Source organism: Coturnix japonica, chromosome 3 (assembly GCF_054131305.1).
Source record: "Coturnix japonica strain WE chromosome 3, WE-NBRP24, whole genome shotgun sequence".
NCBI lineage: Eukaryota > Metazoa > Chordata > Aves > Galliformes > Phasianidae > Coturnix > Coturnix japonica.
The window spans coordinates 31,128,695-31,149,563 of NC_140665.1; the positions used below are offsets into that span (position 1 = coordinate 31,128,695).

At 35.6% G+C, this 20,869-nt stretch overlaps 1 protein-coding gene across 2 annotated transcripts in view; it reads right to left on the bottom strand.

Moving 5' to 3' along the window:
• The window catches only part of TTC27 (tetratricopeptide repeat domain 27), a 90,625-nt gene that overhangs the window by 22,420 nt on the left and 47,336 nt on the right, over positions 1-20,869 (bottom strand). For both annotated transcript variants that reach the window (XM_085543240.1, XM_015857781.2), the window contains 2 exons: positions 5,866-5,961; positions 4,437-4,559 (listed from right to left, as the gene is read on the bottom strand). In XM_085543240.1, coding sequence (XP_085399366.1) covers positions 4,437-4,559; positions 5,866-5,961 — 219 coding nt within the window. The remainder of the gene's footprint in view (positions 1-4,436; positions 4,560-5,865; positions 5,962-20,869) is intronic.

Here is a 20,869-nt window from a genome sequence, read left to right on the forward strand (position 1 = left end):
CGATAAATACGCTAGACAGATGATCTCTTGTTCAAGCCAAACTCTTACCTCACTGCAAAAATGTCACATCCAGCTCAGTACAGATTTGCTATTTGAAAAGATCTCTTTGAACTATCTGAACCAAAAGCTCCAATAGAGTCTGTCACTGAATTAGAGTTTGCCTTTGTAACACTTGTTATTTTCTATTTATCTAAAAGGAAAGCAGTCTTGACCTCTGCATGGAAATTACTCCTTTTCTTGCTTTTATGAGAACTGTTTTATTTGCCACTCAACGGATATGTCACGTCCCAAGTAAATGTCTGCTACAGTCTTCTACTCCCTCTCCTCCAATCACTAAATAAATTGATCCTGTCCAAAAAATCATCTTTAGAAAAATGACTTCTTCAAATGTTTTGTTTTTGAAAGCTTTAATATATATTAGTGATAACACTTCATTCTTACTATATTTTTAATTAACTAGTTCAGTAGGAAAAGTCTGCAAATATTTGAAGTGTACAAAAGTGAAGAAGGATTTTTAAAGGGATCTTTTGCTTGCATTCCATTAAAGAAAATGGAATCACATTAAGAAGAAAAGAGATGAATGCTAGAAAAATAAATTTAATGACAAGTGGGGTTTTTTTTAATGATTTTGGAACAGTTTTCCCAAGAAAAGGAAATTTGATTACTCAAAATTCAGAATTAGCATTAGCAATAGCATTAGACAACCTAGCCTTACAGGACTGCACTTGCAGAGAATCTGCTCCCCACTCTGCCTCCATTAATTGCCATGACAAGAATTAAGGAACTAACAACAGATCTTTAAGACCACCTTTTTCTAGAGTAAACCAAACAGTTTGTTATTTATTATATATTTTGTTATACAGTAATCACATTAGACACCAAAAGGTAAGGGTTTTTATTTCTTCAAATAAAGAAAAAAGATTCCAATTCTACTGTGAGAACAGCAGCTGTGAGGTGAAAAGTGCACTGCATGCTGTTGCTTCAGTAGGGCACTCCCAAATTTAGATTGTTATTCTGTGGCCGTGCCTAATCACAGTAGTACTAATAAGTACTAATCACACACTAGACTAGTAATTCAGCCATGCACTAATTGCATTTCACATTTAAGAGCACAAAGACATCGTGTTCTGGCCTAAGCTTACAAGAATTCATTGCCAATGTAAATATTTCAGCGCACAGATAAAACAGAGAATTAAATAAGCAGAAGTCTGATTTTGTCTTCATCTGATTAGCTATCTGATCACCCCTCTGGCACATCACAAACCTTTTTATTACTAAAATCTTTGAAAGCTTATAAAAAGGATCATAACTGCAAACTAAAAGTACCATATTCTCACAACATTTATCATTTCTCTGCTACAAAAATAGACAAGGATTTCTTGTTTTACAAAGAAAAAAATATTCCTTTCTTCTAACTTCATAATAAACTATTACAAAAAATGAACTTCTAATCTCTGATAAGACCTCTGCTTTTACAAAGAGCAAGCTTTGTCTTAACAATGAAGACATGATCAAGGAATCTTCTTCATTGAGTACATGCAACATACGTGAAAGAAACGTAGCCATGAGAGATTTATTTTTACTCATTAAACAGATATAAAGTACTAACTGAGATGCTTAATAATTGAATACTTTACCTAAGAAAAAAAGATCAATTAAAAGTTACTAAAAAAAAAATCAAAAATTAAGGCTGCATAGCCCTTGCCAACTGGAAAATATTTAATTATAATAGCACTGCTGTTCACAGAATGGTCTACACTGCAATGCATGGAAATGAAAACTCAGTTCTAAAGTTAGAGGATTTACAGATGAGAAAAAGTTATGTTGTTATCTTACTTTCTGGACTACTTCAGTATATACAGGAATTAAATAGGAGATGCTTAAATACAAATCCACAATCAATAAAGAGGGCTTCTTGTAAACAAAGTATTTGTATCTCTCACTACAGAGCTGCCTGGAAATCAATTTCAAGATTATTCCTACATTTTGCTACCCAACCCTAAACTTCCACATGCCATACCCTCCCATATGTTCCCATTCTTTCTTTCATTTGTTTCCTAAGAGCCTCTATAAAGTTTCATTCACTACAAGGATCTACTAGTTCCATTATTTGACAATTCATTCAAAGTTCAAATTATTTCTTGAAATGCCTTCATCTCTGCTGCTTGCAGTCTTTGCTAGGCTACCAGAGAAGAAGCATGAAGAGAAAGAACAGATAAGCATGGAAATGAATGGGAAAAGGACTCCTGAGTTTTAATTTTGTCTTTACCTGTAACTTTATGGATGACCTTGAGTAAGCCATTTCCTTCTTTGTTTTGCAGATACATAGGAGGAATGCTTACCTGCCTTCAACATCTGCTATGGGTATGTATTTTTTTAAACTATGGAACAAGTGAATATAGAGCCATACCTAAGAATAATAAAGGATCCACAAAGAAGTTTGCTAAATGTTAGTGAGATCTTTCTCTGCAAAGTTTGTACTGCTATGTTATTCTGTTATAACTGAACTATGTGCATACTGTGGAGCTGTGTATACCCTATCTACATGCTTTACTTGGTTGGATTTTTTTTTTTCTTTCAGTGCAAAATTCTGAAGTAGAAGGAAAGAACACACTACATTCAGTGCCCAAGTACTCAGACTTATTGACATTGCTGATTTCTGGCTGTTTTGTTGGGTCTTCCAGTATTTAAAACTTTCTATATGAAAGCAGTTGTGAGTGAAAAACATTTGTCTATTTGCATGCCTACATGACTATTTAACAGTTTATTCTTTTAGGCACGTGTATCCCCTTATTCACGTGTAAGTCCCTCAACAACATGTACATCTACCGAATACCTTGCCTCAGTGGATTCGCATACATTTCTAAAAGAAAAATTAAGATGTTTAAAAACATAACACTTTTGATAAACACAAACAGTTTACACAAAAAAAAACTTTCTAATAAGCAGCACAAACAGTTATTCTCCTTGATGTACATGTAATGTTTCTAAATTTCCAGGTTTTTTTAATCTGAAGCTTTCTTCCTATCACTACTCTTAGAACTTGCATAACATTTTTTCAAAGCACTGCACAAACCCTCTTTCTGAAAGCATTTCTAAGCAGTTTCCTGTGTCAGATATCCTGTCCTATTCTCCGAGTGCCATTTTCATAACTCCCTAAGGGCAGTTTGTGAATGTAACTGGAACAGAATGCATTTCCAGGAAATGGAAAGTATTGACCTCTACTTTTTCACTGTACTGAAAAAACTGTGATATTAGCATGCTGCCCCCAAGGCATGCATAATGTGACACAGAACTGACAGCAAAACATATCTGTTAGTTTATAATGAATGACATTTGGCATTGGTGAATGACAATTGAAAAAAAAAAACCCACAAAGAAGTAAATTTGAAAAATTCTGTGGTTTTTTTGGTTTTTTTTTTGATAAATTGTAGCTCTCTATCTAGTAAGCTTAATTAGTGTAAGCACGCATCTTTATAAAGGCACACATACATTTATATATTTAATAATACAATGCGTTAAACAGAGAAAGAGAACAGAAAGGAAAAGAAACAAGATAACACATTTTGGTTCTCAAGGTGAATATTTCTGAAAGCTATATAGATTCTTAGAACAACACTTGATATTCACAACATACACAACACTTCCTTTTAATTACTGTTGCTCTGCCCCAGAGATTGCACCAGAAAAAGAATATAGCTAAATTTCCATAAAAATAGGCATTGTTTCCAGGAATCGCTAGAATCTTCCTACCATAGATCCAACTGTAATAGTAAAGCATTCAAAAATAGGAAGGCTGCTAGAGTTCGCATTTTTAAACAATTCTGTCATCTATACATTGAGTCAGATGATGGCTTTAAAGCTTTCTTTGCCAGGAGCTGACTCCACGTATGTGAAGCAGTTTTAAAGAAACAATAGAGAAGTTCAAGGAAATATTCATGTATACTTAAAAAACATAAGATAAAGCTGTTTAATTTATGTCACGTCTGAGATTCCATCTAGATAAAGCCCCCAAAATCCACTGCAATCACAGTTATCCTACAGTTGTTTTTTTTTTTCCATACCCACGTGGCATATTGCTGTGTATCTGTAGTTCTTAATTTAATTTTTCTTTAATATTTTCAAAAATCACTCTCATACTCTTCTCTCTGAATCTAGACAAGAAACTTTCTTGGCAATTCTTTTAACGTGATAGACTTCTTCCTTCTTAAGTTATTTCTTATTCATCCATTTCTATTTAATGTAGTCAGATCTTCCATTTTATCACTCAGAGATAACAACAGATCTGCATATCCTGTGTCCTAAATGGACTTTCCTCACAATACCCCTATAGAAATGCAGGTCATCAGTGAATTTACAGGTAAAGTCAGTCTTTCATATTTCAGATCTCACTGTTAAGACTAAGGATGCCAGTTGCGAAAAACTGTTTTTCTTACCTTCCCATGTTGTCCTGCTCTTTCATAGCAAATTACTGCATCTTCCCACATTTCCAGCTCCTCATATATCTGTAAGGCAGAGCTGGTGCACCCAAGCTCAAAGAGTAAGCTTGCAAGCTGACGCTGGAAAAATAAGAAATGTCAAAACTGAAAATAGGTGCATAGTACCCGTTACAGTTTTATAAGATGTTAGAAGAATTTCTGACACGAACAAGTAGCAGAGAGAATATGAAATTACCCTCTTGAAACCTCTTGCTGGAGCCTGAGAAAATTTATGTACCTCAAAAAATAAAAATAAAAAGAATCAATAGAAAAATAATTGCTTTGATTTGCCTCCAGCTCATGCCAGTAACTCAACTACTTTGAACTGGTTTACAATAATATAAAAATTGAAACACACATGTGAAGGATGAATTGAGAGAGAATTTCCACTCCTTAAGTGAGGCACATAGCCTGTGTGGCTGCAGAGCAGCCGCAGCAGATTGCTGTGAACACTGAGAGCGGGAACAAGGCTAAAGGAAAGCATTAAATCCGCATCTAGCAATGCTTGCCATAGTAATCTGTATCTCTGTAAATACAGACAGAGGAAAGTTCTGAAACAACTTTGCTACAAGATCAGTTCCCCAAGGAGCTACTGCTAATGGGTATTCATTTTCAGTCAAATCAATAATGGATTTGAGTTGAGGATCAATTCCTTAGTTGAGTTTTCCTCACTGATAACCCAGCCTCTTTGTTATTTCAAATCCAGCTATAATTTCAGTGTAGTTATGAAAATACTTGAGCAATTCCTTCAACTGAAAAATAAACTAGGTGTGTTTTTGCAACTTTGAAAGTTGCCTTAAGAAAATATATGCATCACCAAATAAGACTGGTGTGGAAAATTCTATTCTAGAAAGGAGTTTACTTTCAAGATAAACACTTTAGTTTGGGGAAAAAAAAAGTCCTTTCAACACTAATATAAAAGGGCATATCAGTAAAATAAAGACTTTGTCAGCACTTTTGACTCTTATTTGGCTGCTTTGACCAGTCTGCTTCCTGAAAACAACTCAAAGATAAGGATCATTACAAGGCAAACAAAGATGCAAGTAACAGTGATCTAAGACTAATAAATAGTAACACAGTGGAAAACTATTTTTACTTGAAAAATGCTGGAAGCTTGAAAATTTCTCCATATTTTAAGGAAGTAAAAATGAAAAAGATGAAGCACACTAAAAGCAATTACTATCATGCCTGACAGAATAAGATGTATGAAAGCAAAATAAAGCAGAACTTTATTTGTTTCCAGACGAAGCGTTGTTAGGTTATGTCTTATTTCTACAATGTCTCAATGCAAAGTCATAGTATTCTATTTGATTTTGAGTCAGGCAGTATCAAAGAACATAAGAACCACAGACTTTAAAGTAAAGCTTCAAATGAAGTTACTTCACACCTGTATGGCCCAATGCGGAGACACCTGACAACAGTAGAAAATCTTCATGCGTTCAGATACCGAAGTCTTTGCATCCTCAAATTGGTCTGCAAGTGCCTGTAAATAAAAAGCACATTCACATTTAGTATTTACTTAAATTTAATCAACACAAAAAAGATAAAGCTCTGAAGAGATTTAAAGTACACATAAGAAGAATAAGAATCAAATTTACAATTTCAACCTCATCATTGCACATTAAAATTGTGCTACATGTTAGTGACCTTGCCTAATGCATTTCAGTTATTTGGCTCTATTTTCATGTTAAACGTTGCATTGGTGTGCTTTAAACATGAAATTTCTTATTAAAAGAGAAAGGAAAACATACTGAGGCATGCTTTGGAAACACAGTTCTAATACAGAATAAATTATTGAGACTTAGAGTGCAATAGAATTTAGGCTTTTCTGTTTTGGTGGAGCTTTGGATTTATGAGAAAGAAATGTTTTCTTCTGAAACTCTGTGAAAGAGAATAACATCTTGTATAGCAAAAGCGCAGTAACTTCAGCATGAACTTTTGCTCTGTAAATGTGCTATGAATTTAATTAAACTAAAATTCAATAGCACGAAAAAATAAAATGCTGAAACCAGCTAAAGCCAGAAAGTTGGGTAGAAATTTTAAGATAGGCGTAAAGCTCTTTTTCAAAAGCCAGTCATCACAAAAAACAGTAAATTTAATGAAAAAAAATACAAATAAGGGAATATTTAATCACATCTGTATGACTCATGCACACAGATCTTGCATATAACTCAAAAATTTATAGGAGGACAAATTCTCAGAATTTTCTCATCTTGGAAAGTGGACACAAAGATTATCAAACAAAAGGAAAAATGGGACTGGATATCTCCAAAGCAAATCGCTTTCTGAATTCAACCAATAGAAGGAATGCAAATAGTAGTCATGAAAAATTAAAATAATCAGCTATGTGAAATAAAATGCTAAGAATTTTCTAACTGCTATCATTAGCAACATGATTTATTAGATGGTTTCATTGTTTTAGTAAGAAAAATAACAACAGGCATCAGCAATTTAAAGTTTTAAATCTATGCTTAATCTCCTAGTTTTAAATAGGATTATTTTAAATATTTAAACTTATTCACAACGTCTCTCATAGAGTTATCTCCAGAGATCTACCTGTTCCTAGAGATTACACAGATACCTACCCATGAAAACTGAAGCGTATTTGTAAAGAATGAGATAGTCTAATAAAAAAATCACAGTTCTGAGCCATTCAAAAGGAATCAGATTCAATAAAGCCTTTAAAGAAATGATTGAATTACAACATTCTCTTGACTACGAACTATATAAAAAACATTCAACAGTTTTGTATAAACATGTTTTCCTATGCACCACTGCAACAAAAATTAAACTGAAAATTTTCTCAGCTAATTATTTTATAAAATCAGAAAAAATAGTAAATTACAGTTTAAAAATCTTTAAAACAATAATCATCCCAAGTTTGAACAAAGCCAGCAAATCATGCAACCTGTAAAATAACTTCTCAAAGGAGAATAGGAGATGGAAGGTAAAGTACATTCTAACTTAATCAGAATGTTTTGTTCTTGTTTGAGCTTCTACCTCTCCCCCATTTCCATTGTTCCAGAAAAAATTCAAAGAGAAAGTTTTCAAAAGCAATTGGCTTGGAAAATGTAGCTGTTTCTTCTTTCTAAGCAGAAACACCTAACATCAATCTGCTCAGAATGCCTACAAAACCTAAAAATATAGAATATAGAGCATAGGAATACAATATATTCTTTAATAATTAATGAATGCTAATAATTTAAAATCCATGTTTAATGCACTCATATGCTAAAAGAAAAAAAATAAGCTTTGATAATTGTACTTCTTGGTGAAGCAAAGGAAATCAGTTATTCAAAAACTGCTGAATTTTATGCTTCTGAAATATGCTTGCAGAAAAATATTAGTTGCGTAACTGCAAGAAAATAAGAAACCCAAGTTTATTGAACAGCTGTTTCATCACAAGACTACATACTAAAACATGAACAAGACACCACTGTCAAGTGAGAATTCTTTCTCATCAATTATCTGTGTGAGCACAGAATCTTTGCAACCTATTAAAAAAAGACATAAGAGTTTGATGAAAGCATCAAACTCCTGCCCTAAAAGTTTCTAAACAGAACTAAGGCAGAAATCATATAAAATTCTTAACTCTAAATGATGTCTGAATTCTTTCATGTGTATCATCTAACAACCCTAAGCTCAATAGATCAATCCCCATACCATATAACATACACTTTTACCAAGGATTCAGCTGCCACAGATAGAGTTCTTAAGTCAAAAGACATGGTACATAAAGATATGCTAATCCATCCTGGAGACAACAAAAACACAGATGCTTTTGATGGGATTTTATGTCACTAGAAAAGATTACACCATAGCCACGTGAAAGCAGTACAACACAGCTCTAGCTCATAATATTTTCATGAGATTTTCTTAAGAGATTAAGAAAGAAGCATCACTGGTAGCCTGTGTCGGATGTGGCCATGTGACTTCAAAATGATCAAGAGAGGAGTTTTTAATCTGTTTACTAAATCTCAGCCTAATCACTTGAAAGATCTTGACAAATAAGAGGGCTGAGCAATCATCAACCAAATTAAGTTTAATGAGATCAAGTGCTGGATTCTACATCTGGGACAAGGCTAGCCTGGATCTGTGTACAGACTGGGAGACAAGAAGCTGAAGAGTAGCAATGTGGAAAGGGAAGTTCAAGTTGACAGCTAGTTGAATCTGAGTCAGCAGTGTGCCCTGGTAGCCAAAGTAGCCCACTGTACCATGGAGTGGAGCAGGCCAGCACTGCTGCCAAGTGATGGAAGGCTGCTGGTGCGGCCTTACCTCAAGTGCTACGTGCAGATTTGGGAACCACGATGTTAAGATAGACATAAAACTACTAGAGAACATCCAGAGGAAGGCTACAAAGATGGTGAAGTGTCCAGATGACAAGACATATGAGGAGCAGCTGAGGCCATTAAAAAAAAGCTTCTTTAGTTCGTTGCCACAGCACTTTGTCACACAGAGAAGCAGTTTTTACTATGTAGTGTGTAAAAAAAAGTGGGCTTTTTTTTTTTTTAAAGCAAGTCCTTATGAACTTTCAAAGATTCATAAATAAATTAATTCAAACCTTATTGCAATACCCTCAAGAAAACATTTCAAATTATCTAAAATTCAGTAACCCTATACACATTGAAAAGCAGGTAACAAATCCAAATAAGTAAATATATGGAATTACTGCTGCTTTTCATATTTTCTGCCCTGTGAATTAAATAACACACTAAAAAACTTGGAAGAAGTACTTTAGTAGCTTATGGATACCTAATTTCACTGAGTTGTATTCTTCTTGGTAAACACACTCTACAAAAGCAACAAAGCAGGTTCAGAGTCCAGACAGCAACCTTGATACAACAGCTCGGTGCCAAGCCAAGAGCTCTTGAAACCAAGACCACTGGGACAAACTGAGACATAACCAAACTTCTGAAATCCAATGGTCAAAATAACTTAGTCATTTAGTGAAGTAATACCAGAAACTATGAGGCAATAAAAACAGATTTCATTTAACAATGCAATGTAGTTTTGTTTAATGGGAGAGACTAATTTCTTGTTGATAAATATGAAAATAACGTAGAAAAAATTCAAACAGTTGAGCTTAGACAAAACCTAGAGATGGAGACAAGGACCAAATAATTATTACTTTATTGATTGCCAGTTTTATCACTAGATAAAAAGTCGTAAGAGCAATATATATTCACTTACTACTGCATACAACCATAACTCAGAACAGCACTTTGACATTTAAGAAAAGATTTTTTTTGCTTACAAGCTAAAATGACTTAAAGGAAACAACAAGCAATTCTTTCAAAATGCTCACAGATTTTTGAATGATATATTTCTGTTAGATGATGAAAATCACTGAACAGTGAAGAACTAGTGCAACCGAACACAAAGGGAAAGCTGTTAAGCAAGGATGTATTTCAACATCAGGAAAGAACTCCTCCCCCTATTTATCTAATTTTCTCAAAGGAATTACGACATTACAAACTTAAGGCAAATGTATTACAGGGAACAGTTATAAACTGAGTTATGATTCATGAGAACTCAAAAGACATTCTTAATTGTGTAGAGATGACAAGGTCTTCAAACAGAACCACTTACTGGAGCTTTTACAATATTCAAAATTTGCAGAAGAATGAGTACATTCTGTGAGAATTCTTCAGAAGATAAATTCCTAAAAAGGCAAGAATCTTACCATGTTTTTTTCCTCCTTCAAATAGAATCATTACAATATGGTAGCTGTAACGAATTTACAATGTCATCCTTTCAGCCATTCTTTCAATGAAACTATTGGTCAACAGGACTGATCTCATAAACCTCACGCAGAACATGCATTTAAGCTGACTGGAGGCCGACCCATCACACTTCTCTGTCAGGTCAGAATGACACTACCTGACAGCTGCTTTAAAATTTCTTAAAGCTAACTTTAAAATGTCTGAAACTAACCTGAGAATAATGCTGTCCTCTTTCTGAGACCGACCATGCCTGGTTGTTTTTCCCTGAAATGTTTTAAATTTGATGCATTTGACATATCTGCTGTTACTCCCTCTAAAAGCACGAGCAAATAAACTTTTTTAAAGTAAAGCTTTGCCTGTAGCAAGTAAGAAGGGTCTGACTGACTTGAAGCCACATAACATTTATCGTTGTACTATGATTCTTTTCCCCACTGTGTCAGGTATTAAAATAAATTGCTACACAAAATAAACGATGCCAAATGTTTGTGGTTTGTAATGCAGAATAGGTATATTCTTTAACAGATGTAGTTCTTCCATAGCAAAGCCACAAACATAGGATAGCCAAGCAGAACCCTTCAGCTTAATAATGTTTATATGCAGAATTTCATTGTTTATCTATCATACTCAAAAACATACATGCCTCTTCATGAGCCATTTAAACCTACTCTGTCTTCCAACTGGAACGCCCTGTTCAAGAAGAATAATCTACTGGAAACACCCTGTACTTTTTCTCTTGCTGGAAGACTTCAGTTTACCTAACATATGCCACACATTTGCTTTTCACTTACCATAAGTTGCACAAGCAATACAAAAAAAAAGAAGTTATTAGTCTGAAGGCAGCAGAAGCCTCATTCAATCTTAATCATAAAATAAACTATAACGTTTCAAAATAAGCATTTATGTATGTCACAAAAGTTTTAGTTAGAACTTAAAAACTACATGATAATTTCTGGAGAATGTAAACAACAAATACTCCAAATAAAGCAAAGACTTCCAGAGGGAAACTTAACATGACAATGTTATCAATTCCAAACATGTAAACATTTTCAGCTTCCTTCTACCTAAGGCAGAGACTGTATTCTGTTACTCAAGTACAAATCTTGAGGGAAAAACACACAATTTAATTAAAAAAACTTGCCACTGTCTATAAATTATTCCATGCAGCTTTTTCACTCAGTCTATACAGGCACAATTCTTTCATATTACTTAGATGTCCTTAAACGTCTCTACTGAGGAAAAAAATATTGTGTCTTATTTTGATATCTAGAACTTTTATATATATACATGTGTATATATATGTATATACACTTCAACCATAAAGTGCTCTCTTGCTGAAATCATTTTCATTTTTTGTCATTCAGTTGCAAATCTCAGGAACATCTTTAGTTCTTTGGTGAGGGAGGGAGACAGGAGTACGACAAGAAACTGATGTTCAGTCTCTTCTGTGACAAACTGTATAGAACATTTCACAGAACACCTCAGCAAGCTCACTATTTTCCCTTCTTAAAAAACATAAATAAAAAATCGTCTTCCTCAGAAAAGTTTCCCTATAGAATGAAACCTTGACTGATGATACTCAGTAGTTTCTGCTGAAAAATTACTTGGCAGGAAAAACACATTCTTCCAGTAGTTGAGCCTGACCCAGCAACCGTAGAGTATATGATGGTAAGTACATTAGAAATATGACACATGGGCAAAGTGTTTAAACTTCAGCTCTCCCAAAGAAATGCAATCACATAAAGACGTCTGTTTTCAATATATACGTTTTCTTGAAAGACCAATCCAGTTTTTCACTTATTCCTGGAAAGCTCTCTATACATCAGGGAAAAACAAACAAAACGCCTATCATTCTGTGTTAATGATTGATCTACTCAACAAAGAGAAAAATAAGCATCCTCAGCAACTGTTGGCTTGAATTCAATTCCATTTCAAGCAAAAATGGAAACACTCTCAGTGCATTAAATATTCCATGCCTGACTGTATGACGCTTTCAAACAGAAGCACATCAAGCTCCCCACAGAAATACAGTTCTTCCCAGAATCATAAAGCAGGGCTGGGTACAGTCTGTTTGGTATGTAATCAATTAAGAAATGAAACCAAAGCAACGTTTTTCTTTCACCTGGACAAAGTTTTATGGTCTGTGCTGGTCACTTGCACCAAACAGGTTGAGGGACTGACAGACAAGACACCAACACTTTTGCTTCTGTGGTTTCATGGAGCAGCAATAAGAACTAAACGTGGGCTTGAGATACTGCGAACCTTGCCCAATAGAACCAAGGGCTGCAGAAACAAAATGACAGACAGACAAGACAGTCACTAGAGTGGCCCTCAAGTGCTTAATTAAGGGTAATCACCTGTCAGTTCTAATGGTAGCTATCTCACATAGGAGAATTTGTGTTGATGATTTTCAGGAGGAACTAGTGTACTGCTGTCAGAGAAGCTAATACACTTTGCTTTCAGGTGCCCCCTTTCGCAGGGCCAGAGGGAGAGGACAGCTTTCTGCTGCCAACTTTCTGGGCAAATGGTGGATGCTCTGTCCCTGCAGACATTCAAGGTCAGGCTGGACATGGCTCTGTGAAACCCAATATAGCTGTGGATGTTCACTGCAGAGGAGCTGGACTAGACCTTGAAGGATCCTTCCTATTAAAACAATCCAATGAAAAACAGGAGGGTCCCCTAGCCCTCAGACTGCACCTTTAGTCTGGAACCAGAGGAAGGAAGACAAACTTCAAGCCAAGGGAATTATACTGGCAATAAACAGGTTGAGGGTTCCTTAAATGGTTTGGCATTTTCTAACTTCTCAGTACCTGAATTTGTAACATTAATCATGACCTTTATTTGTACTCATTTTACACAGGGATAGATGGGATAAAGGACAGACAGACTTCTGTGGTAGAATCATTCACTGCATTTGTATTTCTGGGCAACTTCAGTGTCTGTACCGATTTACATCTGGAAAAATCAGCAGGTATAGCACAGCAACGCACATAATAGTCACAAACAATATTACTTATAGCATTTAAAATCTAGTTCAGGCATGGTATGTCATATGTCTTACAAAAGCAGCTCCACATGTGTCAAAACATACAAATCTTATCACAAAAACACAGTGCTCTGATTTACAATGATCACAGTTACAAAGTAAAACCATGAAGGAATTGAGAAGCTGCAAAAGCAAATGGAAATGAGGAAACAAGCCAATATCATATCATCATAGAAATCTCCATATATCAGTCCAAATAAAAAAGCCCCTGATATGCTGGAAATCAGTTTTTGGTAGAAATAACTACCTGAAAAAGTACTCTTTCCACTAGAGAAACACAGTTATAAACTAATTTAAAAGCATGATTATTTTCATGTTGGAGTCACTTCACCTTTTTGTAAATTGCATAACCATCTAAAAAGTTATCATTTTACCTCATTAATTACATAGTAGTCAATTCTTTCTCTGCTTTCTTTATTTATAGTTTCATGGAAGTATTATATTTTTTCATTATTTCTAAATATATCTCACAAAGATCTGTGACCAGTTCAATAACCTTTCTCACAAGTCAATTTCCCCCACTTACTGTCCAATCAGTACTCTGGGTCAATGATCACCAGTCCCTGAGATTTACACTGCAGTTTTGCTGCAGATACTGATCTGCAAAGATCTTACTCTTAAGTGGTGGTTAAGAGCCAAACTGCCTAGAGCGTTTGCTGTGATTATCTGTGGTGTTGACCTACATAATAAAAGCAAAATGCTTCCAATATAATATTCTAAAATCCTACCCCTGCTTGGCCATACAACTACTTTCAGACCCTTGCTTTAAAATTTGAGAGTAATTATTTTCAGCTTTTCTCAGATTTCCTACTGAAAATCTCCTCTGACAATAAATGCATTGGTTTCTATTGAAATCACAGCTTGCGTGCTCTGATGAACCAATAAAGTAAAACATTCTCTTTTCCACCTTAAATCCTCCCCAAAATAAAAACAGCCTCTTGTCTCTCATTTCCCAAAACAGTTAAAGCTGCAGTAAAAATACCTTCTAATGAAAGACATTTTGAGAACAATGCTGGATCGGTTTCAAAAAAGATACAAACATTTGTTTCATTCTTATTGTTCTTATTCCCCAGCGACTCTTTTTGTAGGTCTTAGCTTCATTTCAGTAAATTAATATTTTAAGACTGAATTAATCTTTATGATACTGAAGAACAAAGTTCTCAAATAGTAGCCTATGCTTTATTAGTCTATGCTTTAAAGGACTTCTAAGCACACCAGAAACACTCATTCACCTGGCAGTTTTAGCAGGGGAAGACTGAAGGTATATTCCTTAGGGAAAGTTTTAGCAGGACAAAGAGAAATGCCTTATGTACACTACTCCAAAAGTAATGCTTTCTGTTTCATTCGATGGAAACTACAACAGTTACAAAGAACACAACAACACTATTAAAAACAGCAAGTTCCTAGCTACGTATCTCTGCTTTTCAACACAGTCACAACCATTAGCTCTGTGTTTTCACCAGCAATGAACAAGAGCCTGCATGCCACACTTGTAATCATCTGCATGGCTGTCCAGAACACCACTTGTCTTTCATATCACTGTCCCTCTGTTGAAACGAACCATCCACTGCACTCACATCCACTGTTTGGTCTCAAGAAACATTCAGCAAGTGCTGATGTCAGTGGGTGCTATTTTTTCTGCACGAAGGCATTCAGTTCCACCCCTTTGCTTCATATACACTTCCATGCTAGATGCCATTGTGTCAGACTTCCCCTCTACTGCCCTCTGTTACAAGGCAAAAAAAAATAATGAAATACTAGTGGGAAGGTTCAACCTCTGTCATACCACCACCATCTGCCTCCAACATCAGAGGTTAACATTATCATCTAAGAGGCATTACTTCTGGAGCAGCCCTTGTATTTGACTGATTTAATCTTATCTGTAGAAAACTAATAACCACTATTAAATTAGGTATGCAAACCTATCATCATCAGGGTGTTCTACATTTGCTCTGTATATTTTTTAAATTTTTTTTTAAACTAATAAAATTTGAGAAGAATGTTTTTAAATGACATTTTAACAATTAATTTTGTATTTTAAGACATCTCTCCTCGAAGATGAAGCATATTGCAGCCAGAGCAAAGTGACAAAAATTAATGCAGTTCAAATGGTTATGCCTCAGTGTTACTTCATTCAGCCAAACCATTTTGATTTGAATCTTTTTCTTCTATTTGAGACTTTCTTCTTTTTCTTTAAAAGATGATTTTTATCAGTAGTAAGAATAAGCCTTTCAATTATGCATAGCCTTTTTTCTATTTCTGTTTTTAAAATAAGGAGGATTCGTTGTAGACATGTTTAAAACACCATTTAGTGTAAAGTTACCATTGTTTAAAAATTTAAAGAATGATAAATGGCATTTCTCACATTCTAAATAAAAAGGTAAACACCTTTAGACTCTTTCAGATCACAGTGGAAATGCACTTGGCGAACACAGCAAGTGCATGTTATACTATCAATTAGATAACATCATATGACTAGCAACTAGAAAGATGATGAACCTGCATTTACAACTTGCTTCTTTCTAATGCAGTGTTTTAGGTCAAACAAGAAAAACACTTCTTACCAGCTCCCAAGGGTTTTCTAACTGAAAGAATTAGGCGTTGAGCTGCAAAAGAAAACAGACTTATATGCCTGCCTGAATCTACAGATGCTGAAGCCTGTTCTACTTCAGTGTACTTTCACTGCAGATACTTTCCCAGTGAATTTCTCTTTAAACTTCTTTACCGAATATGTGCTGCTAGTATAACAATTACTGATTATAAATGGAAGATTAGTATAATTTGTAATAAAAGAACTAAAAATCAGTTGGATTTATTAATTTTCCTCAATCCCTAACTGATGACACCACTACAGGATTTTCAAATGTTGTTTTACAGGTAGTGACTGCATCAAAAGATATTGCATGCATAAAGATTTTAACACTAAGTACTTAGCATAGAACACTGCAGCTAAATCTTCAGTGTTCAGTAATTGCCCTACACTTCCTATTCAAAAATAATTTTATCACTTAATTTTATTCCAGAAAACTAGACAGAGCATTTTGGTACATTCTGCCACTTACCTTTAGGTCTCTTGTCTGTCTAATTCTATGTTCCTTTGACAGGAATCTATGCAAAATTAGCGTTTAGAACTAAAGGACAACCAGTAAGACTCCCCCCCCCCCTCCCCCCACATTAATTCAAATGAACTTTTAAGATACAGGAAGATGTTTACAGTTGTAAGGCAAAGAAATATGCTGGGGTGGAAATTATTGATTAGGATGCTGGAACTGTGCATGCCTGTTTTTCCTAAGATGACTCATATATTAGATCCCTATTATGTTTTATTTTTTTTTATTCTACCAGCACACAAATCCCTGCAAACGTGTATTCCACTCTGAAAATAGTAACAAACACCTAAGAAACAAAACAATAACTGAAGCTGTCAGTATCAGTCTACTATAAAAAAAAAAAATAAAAAATTCTTTGTAATAGGGTGGGGAGGAAAAGCAGACAAGAGGAAATGATTCCAACAATCCCAAATGAAATATAAAGCATTTGGTTATCAAAATTAATACAAAAGAGGTCAAGGTCATGAGTAGAAGATAATTGGATTCATAAACGTCTGACGTATTATTTCCTTTTTGCTAAATAGTACGCTATGCAATTTAGAGCACCCCCTATGCAGCTGTCATATGGGATGTTCTGTTGTAGTCAAATAATACCACCTAAGGGAGTACAGTGAAATCAACAAGGTATTCAATACCACAGTAGCATCACTCACTATCAAAATACAAGCTTATTGGTCTGGACAAATACCAAGCCTAAAGTTGCTGACTGCCAATGCTTAGAGTACAGGTTTCAGTCTTAAAGTCCATCAGTGAGTTATGATTCCAGACAAATCCACTTACAGAGGACACAAATGCTTTAGAAAAGTACTACTGGTATTTTTATGTGTATGGCATTTACTTGTGAAATCTATAATTTCATAGTTATTTCACTTTCCTTATCAGACAAGTGTGGCTTCTTAAAAGGGATTTTTCATCTGCCACTAATGTTATTTATTTTTATGACATATTACAAATTCTAAGCAGGACTTCCCCTAAAATCTCTGGAAGAAGATAGACTTGTAAGATTATTTGTTAAGAATGAATTTACACTACAGGAGGCATTGCAATCACAAGTACTCATCTTGCTGGGGGACTATAACCACCCAGATATCAGCTAGAAAGTAGCATGGTGAGCTGTAGGCAACCCAGGAGGCTCCTGGAATGCACTGGGGGTAACTTCCTGAGTCAAATAATAGAAGGCCCACACCACGGGGGATGCAGCTGGGGACCTTTGCTCATCAATGCAAATGAACTGATTGGTGACATCAGGATTGGAGGCTGCCTGGGCTGTAGTGAACATACTACAGTTGAGTCCACGCTCCAGAGGGGTATGAGACATGCAGAGTAAAATTAGGATGCTAAGTTATAGGAAAGCTTACTTCCAGCTCTTCAAGGAGTTAGTCAAGCCATCCACAGGGCCTGAGCAGGTGAACCTTATGAATCCAAATGCAAGATCTTGCACTTCCGTTGAGGCAACCCCCACGACCAGTACAAGATGGGGATGAAAGGACTGAGCACAGCCCTACCAAAAAATACCTGGGACTACTGGTGGCAGGAAGCTGGACATGGCCTTGCAGCCCAGAAAGCCAACTGCATCCCTGGATGCATCAAAAGAAGCATGGCCAGCAGGCAGAGGGAGGTGATCCTGCCCCTTTACTCTGTGCTGGTGAAGCCTCACCTGGTGTACTGTGTCCGGATGTGGAGTCCTCAGTTCAGGAGAGACACAGACCAGTTGGAGCTTATCCAGAGGATGAGCAAAAGCTTAGGCAGAAAACTATGAATGCTGTGTCCCAGAATCTGTCAATATTGGTATTTTTCTTTGCAACCTGCTGTCATCATTTGGACAATTAAAAAAAAAAAAAAAGCATAGTTTTACTCTTCAATATAGCTCAAGGACTATTCTATTTGACATTATTAATCCTAATACCATCAAGTCATCAGGACAATATGTGAAGAGACCATAAAGGGAAAAAGGTAAAAGCTTTCAGAGCTACAGTTCAGGAGGAAACTTTTCAAAAAATGGAACATTTACAGTTTTTGGCATCTTTTTAGAAAATGGGCGACACAACAGTAGAACAGTTCAAGATTGAACATAATTCTTAAATGAGCAAAAAAAACTTGTGTTTCAAAGTAGTAACTGAGAAAAATATGAAGAAACTTTAGCACAGAAAGAATGGTTACATTCTTTTCCCCCATACTAGTGAATGCCACCGATCCAAACTGGCAAATACAACAGTATAGTAGATAATTTATAGCCAGAAATCAGTACCTGGAAAATTATACTATTTCATATTCTCTTTTAAGCCAGTGCTACAAAAACAAAAACTTCAGTTATTCCTGAATAACTCTTGGCAGACTGAGTATGACTTTTGTTGGTGGTTGTTGTTTTTCCAGCAGAAACCATAATTGCATAGTGGAAGAAAAACAGCGAGTGTCAAGCATCACTATGCTAATTATTCTGAAGCATGTTAATGTGCTCAGTGTATCCCCAGGACCACTTGTGCCATGAAACATCTTCAATCTGTCAAATCTGTCATCTGCTTAAGCAAAATAAAATATGATTTGAAAATGTGTGATTTGAAATTGAAATCATAACTATCACCATGAGGTCAGTCTCCCTTGCAATTGCCTTCTGAAATAGTAACATTTATTTCTAGAGTTCTGGAGAATTTCTGATCTTGTCTGGAGCTCATTAAGGAAAGGTTTTACAAGGCACCTGGTTTTTCTCCTCTTTCTAAAAACTTTTTGAAATGTGTTCTGTTAATAAACACAATTCAAAAGAGCTGAGAACCATTAGGATACCCATGTGGGATCGCCACAGGATAGAAGAGAAGGTGTCTCTTCCACTTATTACTCTCCTGAAGGGAGTGAGCTAAATCTCTCTCAGGTCACCAGCGTATTTCTCAAATTCCATGAACTATCGGTATAAATTTCAACTTTCCATAAAGCAAATTTACTGGCTACATTTATCATTCATTTTTTTTCCTTTTTCCTGCCTTCTCCCATTCAAAAGACAATGCAATCATTAAAATCTTATGTAATAGAGAAATAGACAGAGGTTGAAGAGGAACTCTTTGTATAGTGGGAGTAGTTAAACTGAACAGACAAGTGTTGTCATTACCTCAGTCACACTTAGAAGTCCCTACACCACTCCAACCTTGATTTTGAGATGTTTGAACAGAAAGATACAGAGATGGGAAAAATCTGAGTCTCGAATCCCTCTAGATTAAATACCTAGTGGGAGGAAGACTACTCCCCTCTCTTTTTTCAACTCTTCCCTTGAAATGCTAAATTGATTCCATGTTAAACAACAGCCAAATAAAGCAAAGCACAGGGAACAAATTGGCAAGGAAGGGACAGTTTTGTTTTGAAAGTAAAGAGAATATATTTCTATGATAAATCACACAGTGCTCTTGCTAAACTATTTCAAGACCATCAGTGTGAAAGTAATGAAACAGCAAAGTTCTTCCATTTAGGCAGGCTACACCTAACAAAGCACAAAATGCCAGCACTAGATCTATGCTGGCCTTCCTTTCTATAAAGGTACGCTAAAGTCTTTTCAGATTTGAAAACTGAACACTAACTACACCATGCTTCTGGTAAGAACAATTTAAACCAAAAACTCACAATTTCCCCTTTGGATACATACAGAAAAACATTAGTTGCTGGAGAAAATGACACTCTGAAGTACTATTTAAGTGAAAACTACAGGGCAGCTGACAGGGAATTCCCAACCACATACATCTGTGTATGACTAAGAATATAAAACAAGCTCTCATGTGACCTTTCAATCTTAGACAAAATGATTGGCCTATAATATTGCTAGTCTGCTCCCTGCACTCCTGAAGTCTTATTAAAAACACCCTTTTCAAGACACATTTCTCTCCCACTAACAGGCAAATTCCTTTGCTGCCAAGAAAAGCAAGAGAACCAGATGAAATATCACCGACATCGTATTGCATGTTGGGAAAACCAAGCCATTGGCTTATGGGCATGTTATCGCCAGGTGCAGCCAGCAGTAGAAAATACAATCAGAAAAGGGGCATGTAACAAGCTGACAAAGCTCCAGGCATCTAGGTAGCCTGTGTAACCACACAGATTAAGCAGCAGGAAGCAGCTGTAACAAGTCACTGTGGGATAGGCTTTAGTAGGCTACTGGTACACCAGGCACACAGCAGTTTAACCTCTTCTGCTGCCTGAGTAACATGGCTCTTACTTGCACACCCACCACCCTCTGCATTCAAGCACAGCTCTTTAATTTGCTTCATTCTTAGAAACATTTTAAAATTCACTGAGATGGAAGAGCACACTTTTTTCAAATATAAGACACTACAATGGGGTATTCTCCTATACATGCTCTAAGCTTCTTTAGTTCTTTAAAAATCATCCTTGCTTTTTCTCCTTTTTTTTTTCCCATAACTCCTAGACCACTCAAAACTCCCTTATTCTCCCTCATTCTGTTACTTGAGCTCTGGCTGCACTTTCAGCAGTAATTTGTGGTTTAGCAGCTTATTCCAACCCATTTTCCATTATTAA